Genomic DNA, 12,711 nt, shown 5'->3' with positions numbered 1-12,711 from the left:
TTTTATAAAATGTATTGAGTCTCAGCTGACTCCCAAGTTGGTCCATGCAACCTTTAGAAAGCCCCAGGGTACCAAGTTTTCCTATTTAAATGGGCTTCCTGATACTGCAGCAACTCCAAAATTGCACTTACAATCTGTGTAAACTAGAAGTGATCAAGAAAGTCAGATAAGGAATCATTTTATTTTTATGAATAATGAATTGGATTTATTCCAAATATGGCTACACCCCAGTAAGAAAGTGGTGTTAAATATTTGCTGATATGAGCAATGTATAACAGATAGCCATTTCCAGATTCACAAATATTGACATTGTGTATTGGACAGAGCAGGGAAGAATAAACCAGGCTACCCACACATGAAAACAGTTTTAATTTGCATTTTGTTGAAACACGTGAATTCAGTCAGTAATTAATCTGTGAAATTTAGGGAGGCATTTAAAAAAAACTACGGGGCTCATTTACTAAAGCTTAGCATGTGCTAACAGAATTAGTGTGTGCTAAATGCCGTGTGTCCTACTTTGCACTTTTGGGCCTCATGGAACTTTGCGCAAATTAATGTTTGTTAGCGTGTGCTAAGCTTTAGTAAAAGAGCCGCTATGCAAGTAGCTGCTTGACTCTATATTGTGATTCTGGTTATAGAAGTTTGTGGACTCTAATGAACACCATAAGGCCTTTTTAGGCTCCTGATGCAGGCCTAGTGTCCGAGACACAACTCGTGTATAAAGTTTCCATGCAGAAAAACACAAAAGGAGGAGAAAATCCAAAACCTAACGGACGTGGGGACAAAGACAAAACAGTGAGGCAAAGACGATGAGGATTTCCAAAGTTTAAAATATGTAGGGCCTTTAATGTACAAAACCAAGAGTGGAAGAAAAAACAATTCCAAAAGACACAGGCAAACTAGAAGTAAGAGCTTCTAAAAAGTTTATTTGCCAAAAAACAATAATAATCCACAATGTAATAAAGAGGCAAGTCAAGTGACCCTACACGGGCTGTGTTTCAGCATAACACCCTTCCTCAGGAGTTGCTTTAGGTTAGATCAATGAACTTCACTACTTGGGGACAATGTGAATATTCCAAAACAGAGAGAAATCAAATGTGCTTCTGCCTAGCATCACTTGTGATTAGCTCAATATCTTGAATGCAGTAAATTACCGTTTTTTTCCAGAGCTGCTTAAGCTTAGTAGAGCATGAGTTCCCTGTTTCAACACAGGCACAGTGATCAATTTAACATAGGACCACATTCTAGCAATATATGCTACCTGTATTTCTACCAACATATGTTCACAGGTTTTGTTGACCCCTGAGACAAGCCTATATGCTGAAACACAGCCGTGTCCGGTCCTAGACATGTTGAACTTGTGACTACATTAAAGGTCCTACACATTTTAAACTTAGGAAATCCTCATCATCTTTGCCATACTGTTTTGTCGTTAAAGTTTCTATGTCACACCGTGATTTCTCTGTCATTTTGTGTTTATCACCTTTGCTGTCTTTGGTATTGCCCTTCTACTAAAATCACAGTAAAATTAGTAGTTATTGTTTATTTAAAAACGTACTATACCACCTTTCCAGCAAGGACAAAGCAGTATACAGGCTAAAATCAGAAAGACAGGAATGCCATAATTTAAATAGGACAGAATCGTACATAAGAAAATTTTTTTAAAAAGACAAGAGTTGCTGAAACTTAATCACAGGACATTGCACCAGGTCACTCCAAAAATTAAGTACAGAGCAGAGCCTGATAAAAAAATAGGTGTTTAGGGTTTTCCGAATAGTATGGGCAAGGAATTCCATAACCAGGGGGCTTTACCATGCGGTAGCTGCAAATTTAACATGACAACCTTTGGATTGTTCCCAGCATTTGCTGTTATAGGTGCCATGTCAAATTTGCAGATAGGAGGCACTAAGGGCTAGATTCTACCTGTGTCGCCTGAAAATTCTGCACGGAAAAAAAATACGCCTAGGTGTATTCTCTAAAACGCCTATATTATATAGAATAGGATTAATTTCAGCACAGTATATAGAATACTCCGAGTGCTTCTCCATGTGACCAGATTTAGTCGCAGCCCTTTACGCCATGTTTTATTTGGCATAAATCCTCATGCCTAAATTAGACACAGAGGGTATATTCTATAACAAAGTGCATAGATTTTAGAAACGCCCAGACCCCACCTATGGCCATCCCCCTTTTCAAATATGTGACTTAGAATTTAAGTGCGCCATACATATAGCGAGTTGTGCGCATAAATCTTAATTAATGCCAATTAGTGCTGATAATTGCTTGTTAACATCCAATTGGCAGGTCTGATTAGCTAGTTAACCAATTAAGTTACATGCACTGTTATAGAATACACTTCGATTTCTGCACAGGAATTGTCGCGATATATAGAATCCTGAGGAAAGTGCTTCCATGCTATGTAAGAGGTGGTAAACAGTCCCGCACTAACTGCATAAGTGGCAACACATGTGATTTAGAGCACACAAATGCCAAAATGCCTTCCATGCTCATTCTCTGTCCATTACATGCCCCCTAATATAAAAGCACTTAACATGTAGTTTACCACATGTTAACTGTTAAAATACTGCAAAGCTCTGTAATGCGATTCTGCATTAGCAGTTACCACTCGGTAAACTGTGCATTAACCCCAGGATTCTATATATCGTGCTGAGATTTCCACATGGAAATCAAAGCGTATTCCATAACAATGCGCATAACGTAGGGCTTCTTTTACAAAGCCGCGCTAACGATTCCCAAATGCATAGGCGTAGTTTGACTGTTTTATTTGGGGGGGCAAGGGATGGGGCGGAGCATATTAGCATATTCATTTGCATATATACATATGCAAATGATATGCTAATATGGAGGAAGGAAGGGAAAAAGAGCTGGCTTTTTGGGGGAATAACCATAATGAATATGTATGAGATATCAAGCCAGCTCTTTCTCCCTCCCTTCCTTCCTTCTTTCCTCCTTACCCAGCACTCCCTCTTCATCTCCAGTAGTATTTCCCGCCCCCCTTTCCCATACCATACCAGTGTTGACCTTAGAAATGCATAGGCTCTATATGTAAATCCTTCAAGAGGTAGTGTGTCGTGATTTAGGCTCTACACCCTTTCTGATGTTTTGGTGCCACCTCAGTAAGTCCAACACACAATCTCTCCACTGCAAAATGCTATACACAAACTTGTACAAAAACACACTCATATTCTTACTAAACCATAACAGCACTAATTCCAAGGACAGACTCAGCATGCAGCAATACCAGAAAAATTGAACCTTACATGCAAAATATCACAGATACACATTTCCAAAAGCTGACATATTCCAATTAATAAATTCTGAATAAAATACTTTTTTCTACCTTTGTTGTCTCATCATTTAGTTTTTCTATTCGCTTTGGTCCCAGTGTCTTCTGTTTTATGCAGTGCCTTCTTTATGCAGTAGCCCTGTCTCTACCCTTCCTCGAGTTTCAGTATCTGCCCTCAACGTGTCCCTCACCCCAATCTTCATCCTGTTATTCCTGTGTTTTTTGTTAATTCTCCCCTCTTCCAGCACCCTCTCTTTCTATTTCCTCCTTTCTATACAGCACCCTCTCTCCCTATTTTCACTCCTCTGACTAGTATATTCTCTTTCTCTCACCCTCTTCTATCCAGCATCCCTCCATGTCCCCTTCCCTTCCATGTCAGCTTCTCCATTATATCATTATTTCTCCTATGTCCAGCATATCCCCTCTTTGTCCCCATCCCCATACAATGTCTAGCACACCCCCCCATCATTTTCTTACCTCCCCATTTCCAGCATCTCCCCTGTCTTCTTACTCACCCTATGTCCATCATCTTCCAATATCCCTTTTTCCCTCCAAGCATTGTCCCTGTATGCCCTTATCCCCTCTCTGTCCAGCATTGTCCCTTTGTGTCCCTGTCTCTATGCTCCCTCAATGACCACAATCTCGCTTCTCTGTCTCCCTGACACTCTCTTTTCTCTTCCCTTCCTCCTACCATCCATTCTCCCTTCTTCCCTCCTACCAGCTAATCCACATCTAACAATCCCTTCTCCCCCCCCCCCAATCCATCACCTCTTCCTCTCTGTTCATCATCCCCCCCCAAAAAAAAAATATCCAGCACAGCAGACCTGCACCTCTCTCCCTCCATCCTGTAGATCCTCCTTCTGCCCTCCATTCACCCCTACCCACATGGTCCCATCACCTCGCTCCTCCCAAAGGTGCAGCTGAACAGTACCTCCATTTTTCTCCTTTTCTCACCCCCCCATCCCGGTTCCAGCGTCTCTCCTTTTTCCTTCCTCCTCACTCACTTGCATTGATCGCTGCCGGTAGCGGCACTGCAGCCAGCCAGCAATAACAGCAGTCTGCCTCGGCCTTCCCTGCTACATGTCCCGCCTCCTCTGGTACAACTTCCTGTTCCGCATAGGCGGGACGTGTGGCAGGGAAGGCCGAGGCAGACTGTTGTAATCGCTGCAGCGCCGCTACCAACAGCCCCTGGTACCGAAGTTGAAGCGGCGAACGGGTGGCCAGCAGTAGTAAAAGCAGCAAGCAGCAGACAGGCTCGACTCCGCTTTCCTGCTGTCTCTGCGTCCCGCCTTCCTCTGATGTCATTTCCTTTCGGGCGGGACGCAGAGAGAGCAGGAAAGCGGAGTCGAGCCTGTCTGCTGCTTGCTGCTTTTACTACTGCTGGCCACCCATTCGCCGCTGCGGGTCGTCGTCGTTTGGGGGGGCAAAGCCCCCCCTCGCCCCCCCCAGTCTACGCCTATGCCCAAATGGCAAATTGAGCGGAAGCCCATAGGAATTGAATGGGCTTCCTCTCATTTGCTGCATCAGGGTTAAAGCTAATCAGTGCTGGTAATTGATTAACAAGCAATTATCACCACTCATTGGCATTAATTAGAATTTACACACACTACTGTCTAAGCGTATTCTGTAACGTGGTGCACCTAAATTCTAAGTTGCATAGTTGAAAAGTGGGAATGGTTATAGGCATGTAATGGGTGAGTCATGGGCGTTTCTAATATCTATGCACTTTGTTATAGAATACACCCACTAGGTGCCTAATTTAGGAGTTGGGACTTACACCAGGTTTTAGTTGACATAATTGACCCTGACTAAATTTAGTTGTGTGGACCAGCGTTCACAGTAGGCCACTGGTGTTTGTTAAGGATACAACTTAGAGCCATGGAAAGACGCTAGTTTACCACAATGGACTCGTCATTAGGGCACCAATTTCAAATGCATTGGGAACCTTTTTGGAACTCTCTTACACCAGTAGCTCATAGTCATTTGCTTAATTAGAGTTAGTCGATGCTGTAATCAGAACATGGTTTTATTGTTGAGGAGCATGGGTTGGGGAGGTGGGGGAGTGGGGTTGGGTTTGTATGTTAAATTTCCCGATTCTGTACTTCATTCTTTATGTTGATTGTATTGCTCTGTTGAATCAATAAACATGACTTGGAAGAGACATCACCGTAGATGCTTTATGAATGCTTTCTTTCTGTCCATACACATGCTCACAAACATTCACCTCAGCTAGCACCTCTCACATCTGACTACTTTCAATCTTGCTTGAGGGTTGGGTAACGCCAAGCTATAATCAGCCAGCTCCCAGTACTTTCTATGAAAGTACTTTGAAACATACATAAATAGGAGAAGTAATTTTAAGCAAACTGTCTCCTTTTACTTTATCAGATCACACCTTTCAACAATTTTAACACTCTTTGTGGCTCATTTTCAAAGCACATAGACTTAGAAAGTTACATATGTTATTTTGGAACTTTGTAAGTATGCGCTTTGAAAATGAGCACCTTAACTTATTTTTCAACGTGGACGCCATCTTCGCACAAGAAGCATGTTTAAGAGGTTGGTGCTGCTTCTGTTCTCCCTCCCCAAAAGTCATATTTAAAATCATTTTGACCTACCCCTGGTCTAATACCTACGTAACACCTTCCCAGTGGAAGTGGTTGGGACAAAAGCAGTGACAGAATTTTAAAAACAGAAGGGCCGATATTTAGACTGCAGGAGTTAGCCTGGCAACTCCCGCAGTCACAGCTAAACCCGGATATTCAATGCTGGGCCATTTCCGGTGACTGGCATTAAATATCAGGTTTATTCAGACTTATTCGGGGGTTTTTTAACCGGCCAAAGATATCCCACATATTCACGTAGCCAAACATAGCTGCTAAAGTGAGGCTGAAAATCAGTGGATAGCCGGTTATGTCAGCCAATATAACTGGCTATCTGCTAGCCACTAACCGGTGTTATTCAGTGGGAGATGGCTGGCTATCCCCCACTGAATATCGCTGGATAGCCGGTCACAGGGGCGTAGCCACGGGTGGGCCTGGATGGGCCTAGGCCCACCCAGTTTGGGTTCAGGCCCACCCAGCAGCGGAGCAGAGGGAGCAGGCAGCACTGATCCTGCAACTGCCTCCTCTCTGACGGCAGCGCTTTCCAGACGCTGCCTACCGCCGCCACGATCTACTTCCTCCCTCTGTCTCACTCTCAGTCTCAACAGCAGCGGTAGCATCGCGATTCAAACACGCTGCCTCCTGCTTCTAACCCGGAGGCAGCGTGTTTGAATCGCTACCGCTGCTGTTGAGAGTGAGACAGAGGGAGGACTCTGAGGTAGATCGTGGCGGCGGTAGGCAGCGTCTGGGAAGCGCTGCCATCAGAGAGAGGGCGGGCAGGTGGAATGGGAGGGAAGGATTCATGGGGGTGAAGGAGAATCGCTGGACACATGGATGGGAGAGGAGAGTCACGGGATGGAGGTGGGGGTCAGGGGAGAGAGGAGAATTGCTGGGGATGATGGATGGATGGATGGATGGAGGTGGGGGGCAGGGGAGAGAGGAGAATTGCTGGGGATGATGGATGGAGGTGGGGGGCAAGGGAGAGAGGAGAATTTCTGAGGATGGATGGATGGATGGATGGAGGTGGGGGTCAGGGGAGAGAGGAGAATTGCTGGGGATGATGGATGGATGGATGGTGGTGGGGGTCATGGAGAGAGGAGAATTGCTGGCGATGGATGGAGGTGGGGGCAGGGGAGAGAGGAGAATTGCTGGGGATGGATGGATGGAGTGGGGGGCAGGGGAGAGAGGAGAATTGCTGGGGATGATGGATGGATGGATGGATGGAGGTGGGGGGCAGGGGAGAGAGGAGAATTGCTGGGGATGATGGATGGATGGATGGTGGTGGGGGTCATGGGAGAGAGGAGAATTGCTGGCGATGGATGGAGGTGGGGGCAGGGGAGAGAGGAGAATTGCTGGGGATGGATGGATGGAGGGGGGGGGGTAGGGGAGAGAGGAGAATTGCTGGGGATAGATGGAGGTGGGGGCAGGGGAGAATTGCTGGGAATGGATGGAGGGAACAGGGGCAAGAACAGAATTGCTGGGGATGGATGGATAGGGGCAGGGGAGAGAAGAGAATTGCTGGGGATGGATGGAGGGGAGAGGAGAGTTGCTGGACATGGGTGGATGGAGGGGAGGGAAGAGGAGAGATGAAGGTTGCTGGACATGGGTGGATGGAGGGGAGGGCAGGGGGCAGAGGAGGGTTGCTGGACATGGATGGATGGAGGGAAGAGCAGGAGAGAGGAGGCTGCTGGATATGGTTGGAGGAGAGGGAAGGGAGAGAGAAGGAATGCTGGACATGGATGGAGGGGAGGGAAGAGTGAGGAAGGAGATGAGATGAGGGAAAAGGAAGAGAGGAGAAAATTGCACATGGATGAAGAAAATAATCAGAAGCTAGATCCACTGGACAGTCAAGTCTGCGGAGGACCCAGAGCAAGAAATGAAGAAGAAAGGCGGAAAGTAAAGAAATAAATGGAAAGAAAGCCCTGGAAACGGAGTAAAGAGGACAGATAGCAGCAGAATCAGATACTGGGCCAGTATGATCAGAAAAACAAAGTCACCAGACAGCAAAGGTAGAAAAAAAAAATCATTTTATTTTCATTATAATGATTGGAACATGTCCACTTTGAGAATCAGGTGCTCAACATTAAAAGTTTATATTTATTTATTTACTTATTTATGGCATTTTATCCCACATTAAACATGAATGAGATTGGAACCTGGGATCATTTAATGTTTTTTTTCCTGGAGAGAATAATGCATTGCCTCCCCCACCCCCCAGGCTCTCTCCCCGGCTATAGCCAGCTCTGCAATTTTGAGGGGAGGTGGACGGGGGGGGGGGGGGGGGCAGAGGTGGACTGGGGAGAGAGCCTGGTGTTAAACATTTACCAGCACACCACTGTCTAGTGCCCACCCATCCAACCTGTTGGCCCACCCAAACATTGACTTCTGGCTACGCCACTGGCCGGTCATGGGGCATTTAACTGGCCAGATGTTGATCCTGGCCAGATAAATGCTTTTGAATATTAGGGGGAGAGGATCCCTATATTGAAAGAGGATGGGATCAAAGCAAAAACAAATGACAGAGGGGTGTAACGTGCATGGAGAGGAAGTTAAAACCCTAAACAAAGGTATAAAGGAGATAACCTGCACAGAGCAGTAGGATACGGCTCTAGCCAACGTGATGGGCAAACTAGATGGACTATGCTAGTCTATCTGCCATTTGTTACTATCAGTGCAATAAAGGGTCCTAATAAAGGGGGGAGGGGTCATACACGTAGGCGAAGCATGGTTGGGGCATAAGCATATCTTCTGCTTATGTGTATAAGTTATAGAATACACTGGGGTCCTTTTACCAAGCTGCAGTGTCTCATTTTATGTGACCTTAAAAACATGAGGAAAACTTCTCATTAGGATCAAGGGAAAAAATCCTCAGCAACGTTTTCGACACGTAGTGATTGCAGCGACTGGTGATGTCCGAAAAGACAGATTGAAAAAAGACACTTGTAACATACCATGAGCCCTGAAGAAGGCTTATCACCAAAACATGGACCGTGTTGGGTCCAGCTGACATATTTATTTATTTAGCACATTTTTACCCCACCTTTTCCCACATGTGCAGGCTCAAAGTGGCTTACAAGGTACTGATTAGGCTAGCACCAGACCAGTGGTTAATCAAATACAATTGAATTAGATGGGATAGAAGGGACAAGGAAAAAAGAAATAAGGGTAAGGGAAATAGAGTCCAAAATGTTCCATGGACATGTTATTCTGAGGACTTTAGGGTAGATGTTGAGTCCATGGAGTAGGCTGTCCGTGATAGGCTTGACCTAGGCAGCATCCTGATGCTGAGATGGTGCTGAGTAGTCTAAATAGCTCTCGGCAGGGCTTGGTATGTGACATTTTGAGGAAAATTAACCCTTTGGAAGATTTCTGATCTCTGTTTGTTATTTGGAACGTTCCTCCACCTTGTTAGTTGTTTGTTTGACTTCTGTGGAAGGACTTTCCGGCCTTTTTTTTTTTTTTTAAGCTAATGCTAACATTAATGCATAGCCAGAAATGCAACAAATAGAAAAAGCTTTTTTGATGGCAACACTAGAAATAAGCATAGCACAAGGGAAAGGCCTGTACAAGGATGTGCTAAGCCTGTTTACTAGTCCAGCACAGGCCGAAATTTGATTCTATATTGAAGAGTGCTGTGCTCCACAGACACAGAATGGGAGAATCCCTCCCAAAACTGGACACAGAGAGCAACTTTGATTCTTGCTGCACAACCTGGGAGTAACAATAGAAACTGATTATATAGGTGCATTTCCTCATAGCAGGAACAGATGCACAAATGTGTGTAATTTTTATCATTTAGGCATTATTACATACAGAAAGATATTACTGCATTGCTGCTGGTCGATGGAAGTAAGTGAGGGAACGAGGGCAAACTCTAACATGAAAGTATCAGGGTCTGAGATAAGCTAACTGGTAAAAGCTGCCTACCTTTGCCCCAGTATATATGGAAAATATCATGGGAAGAAGAAAATTTGGTAAAAGCACTATCTTAAGCCCAGCACGCACTGCCCTGTTGCCATGAAGCAAGATCCAGAGCTGGTACCAGAGGTTTCTAGCTGTTTGCAAGTAGCATGGCAATTATGGAACTTTGAGAAAAATGTGTGAAATTAAATTACGGGAATACATGGAATATGAAACCTCACACTCATGCAAAGTAATGCCATTCTGAGTGAAATGTCCTCTATCCCTTGGTGCTGGAGATACGATGCTATTTTTGTTTAAATCCTTATCACATCCCATCAGACTTCTACAGCAAAAAATAAAGTGCAGGGTCTCTTTAGTCTGTGCTGAAGTTAGTGTTCTCTGGGACAAGCAGTCGTTTGGGCCACCTCTTCTATACGTCCTCTTCCCAAGGTCGTCCCAAGGGCTTGTGGGCGGTGCAGCTGTACAGGGTGCAAGATAGATGGGGGTGCAGAAATGGCTCCCAGTTCATTGTCTTCCCTGCAGAGGGGAGGGCAGGGCAATGAGACTAGGGGACGTGTCACATAAGGTGTGATTCTGGCTCGGGACACTATTGCCCCTCCCTCATCTAATACATTAATTCCATTAACAGTTCTCACAAATAGAGAATGACACGGAGATAAAATTTGTCCCCATCCCCATGGGCTCTGTTTCTGTCCCTATCCTGTCCCCACAGATTCTGTCCTGGTACCCGCCCCATCTCCGTAGGCTCTGTTATCATCTGCAGAAGTTTTGAACACTTACAATTTTATATTTAAAATCTTTTTGTTTAAGTATAAAAAGGAACAATATGCCGTGCAACTAATGTGTATAAATTACAAATAGAAAACAATAATAACAATGAGCAGCTATAATAACCCTCCTCACCACCACCACCATCCTCTACCGTTCCAACCCCAACAATAGCTGACTTCTACTACCCCAAAGAATCCTAATCCACCCTTTTAAAATGTCCAGGGGTACAAAATGCAACCCGTTCTATATGCCCTAGAGGGGAGAAATATGCCCTATGAAGCACAGTTATGACTTTTTAATCTGGGGATGAATAAGTCATCAACAATCTCAGGATTCAGTCTAGATCTCCTGTCTTCCACAATCCCTCTTGCAATAGAAGATGTCTTCTTAGAAGATGTGCTGGTAGTAGGATGTACAGGATCCCCCCATGCAAATTTTGCTAGCTGTGGCCAGCATGTTTGCTTGTTTTTTTTCCAAAAAAATAAAAATATTGTCGTCAGCATCACTCAAACATAAATAACAGTCCAGTTCATTAACAGGCTTCAAAGTAGAAAGTGACACTGGGACAAAGTTTGACCCCGTCCTCAAGAGCTCTGTTCCTGTCCCCACCCCGTCCCCACAGGATCTGCCCCGCCCCATCCCCGCAGTTACCGTGGGTCCCCGTCGCCGTGTCATTCTCTACTCACAAATCAGAAAGAAGACATTATTGTAAAACTGAACGTTTCACTCCTAAAGGTTGCTTTACTCCACTGACATGGATGGTGTGCTCAAAGCATGCAGTCTATATCTACAGGAACACAGAACTGTGCCTGAGACTTTCAGGAATTCTGCTCATGTCACCTAGTTTGACTGAATCCTTAGGGAGCCTCACATTCTCTGTAAGATCACACATGACTTCAGCATTTTAAAGCACTAAAAAATAATTTTGCTTAAGGATCCCTTTAGCCCAAATGCCACTTCATGCCCGGCTCACTCACCCCAGGCCGCTTCCACTCAAAGGTAATGTTGGGTTTCTCACTGTAGAAAAGGGACGACTCATTGGCAGGAAAATCACAATCCTCGAAAAGGATGCCCTTGTGGAGGCAGTCCTGCCGCAGCTCAGCGTAGGTCTTTCCTGAGGAGTGAGTGGGGCGTGCAGTCTCTGGCAGGCAGACTGCCTTCTTCTTGGGGTCCTCATATGCATAAGGCATCTTTTCTGGCTTAAGAAAATCTGCTGAAGATCAGCAAAGGCTGAAAGGATGATGGAGAGAAGCTGGGTTATCCCCTGCAAGGAACAAGCAGCCTGAATTGTGCGCTACAGGGAAATAAATTCTGTGCCTTTGCCACACCCTGTTTGCTTTGCACCTGTATGAGCTGACTGAGCCTTCCCTGTCAAACTACAAGAATGAAACACCCGGAAAGCAAACAAAACAATGCATTTTTTAACTTTTACTATAGTAAGCACACGAATAGGTGGTATGTCACCAACACCCATTAAAACAAAGTAATATGCAGCCCTCTCTTAAGAATATAATACTAAAGGAATCCTAAACTGAAGATGTTTATTTAGATTTTTGCTCACTCCTTTTTCAGTAGTAGCTCAAGGTGAGTTAAATTGGATATTTCTCTGTCTCAGGAGGGCTCACAATCTAAGTTTGGACCTGAGGCAATGGAGGATTAAGTGACTTGCCCAAGGTCACAAGAGCAGCAGTGGGATTTGAAGTGGGCACCTCTGTATTGCAAGACTGGTGCTCTAACCACTAGGCCACTCCTCCACAAACTGTCAGCTCCACTCAGCACAGAGAAACCTGCTTCTCAGGAACTACCGCTATGCCTGTGCCACTCGTCTTATTCCGAGTGAAAGAAATAGTTTCTCTTCCTTATGAGCTAGTTGCCCCAGGAGGTCAGGCTCAGATTAAGCGAGTGTAGGAATAATAAATGCTGGAATGGTACTGAAATGGGGATTACTAGAAAGTACCTTACTTAGGATTTACAGATCTGTACACACAATGCATTTGCAAGTTTTCAAATACTTACTCAGGATCTACACACCTAGCATAATGAGCTACGTGGGCAGATCAGCCAAACCTACATAGGTGAATTTTCACTCTCCTGAAAGTATGCCCA

The 12,711-nt window shown here is 44.8% G+C and overlaps 1 protein-coding gene across 1 annotated transcript in view; it reads right to left on the bottom strand.

Annotated features, from left to right (window-relative positions):
* CAPN9 (calpain 9) overlaps positions 1-11,891 on the bottom strand; it is a 116,860-nt gene extending 104,969 nt beyond the window's left edge. Inside the window, exon 1 of the mRNA XM_030196438.1 lies at positions 11,583-11,891. Coding sequence (XP_030052298.1) covers positions 11,583-11,795 — 213 coding nt within the window. The 5' untranslated portion in view covers positions 11,796-11,891. The remainder of the gene's footprint in view (positions 1-11,582) is intronic.
* Positions 11,892-12,711: the final 820 nt, after the last annotated feature.

Source organism: Microcaecilia unicolor, chromosome 3 (genome assembly GCF_901765095.1).
Source record: "Microcaecilia unicolor chromosome 3, aMicUni1.1, whole genome shotgun sequence".
Lineage (NCBI taxonomy): Eukaryota > Metazoa > Chordata > Amphibia > Gymnophiona > Siphonopidae > Microcaecilia > Microcaecilia unicolor.
Note: the sequence above shows the minus strand (reverse complement) of the source record. Positions and strands in the feature narration are given on the sequence as shown.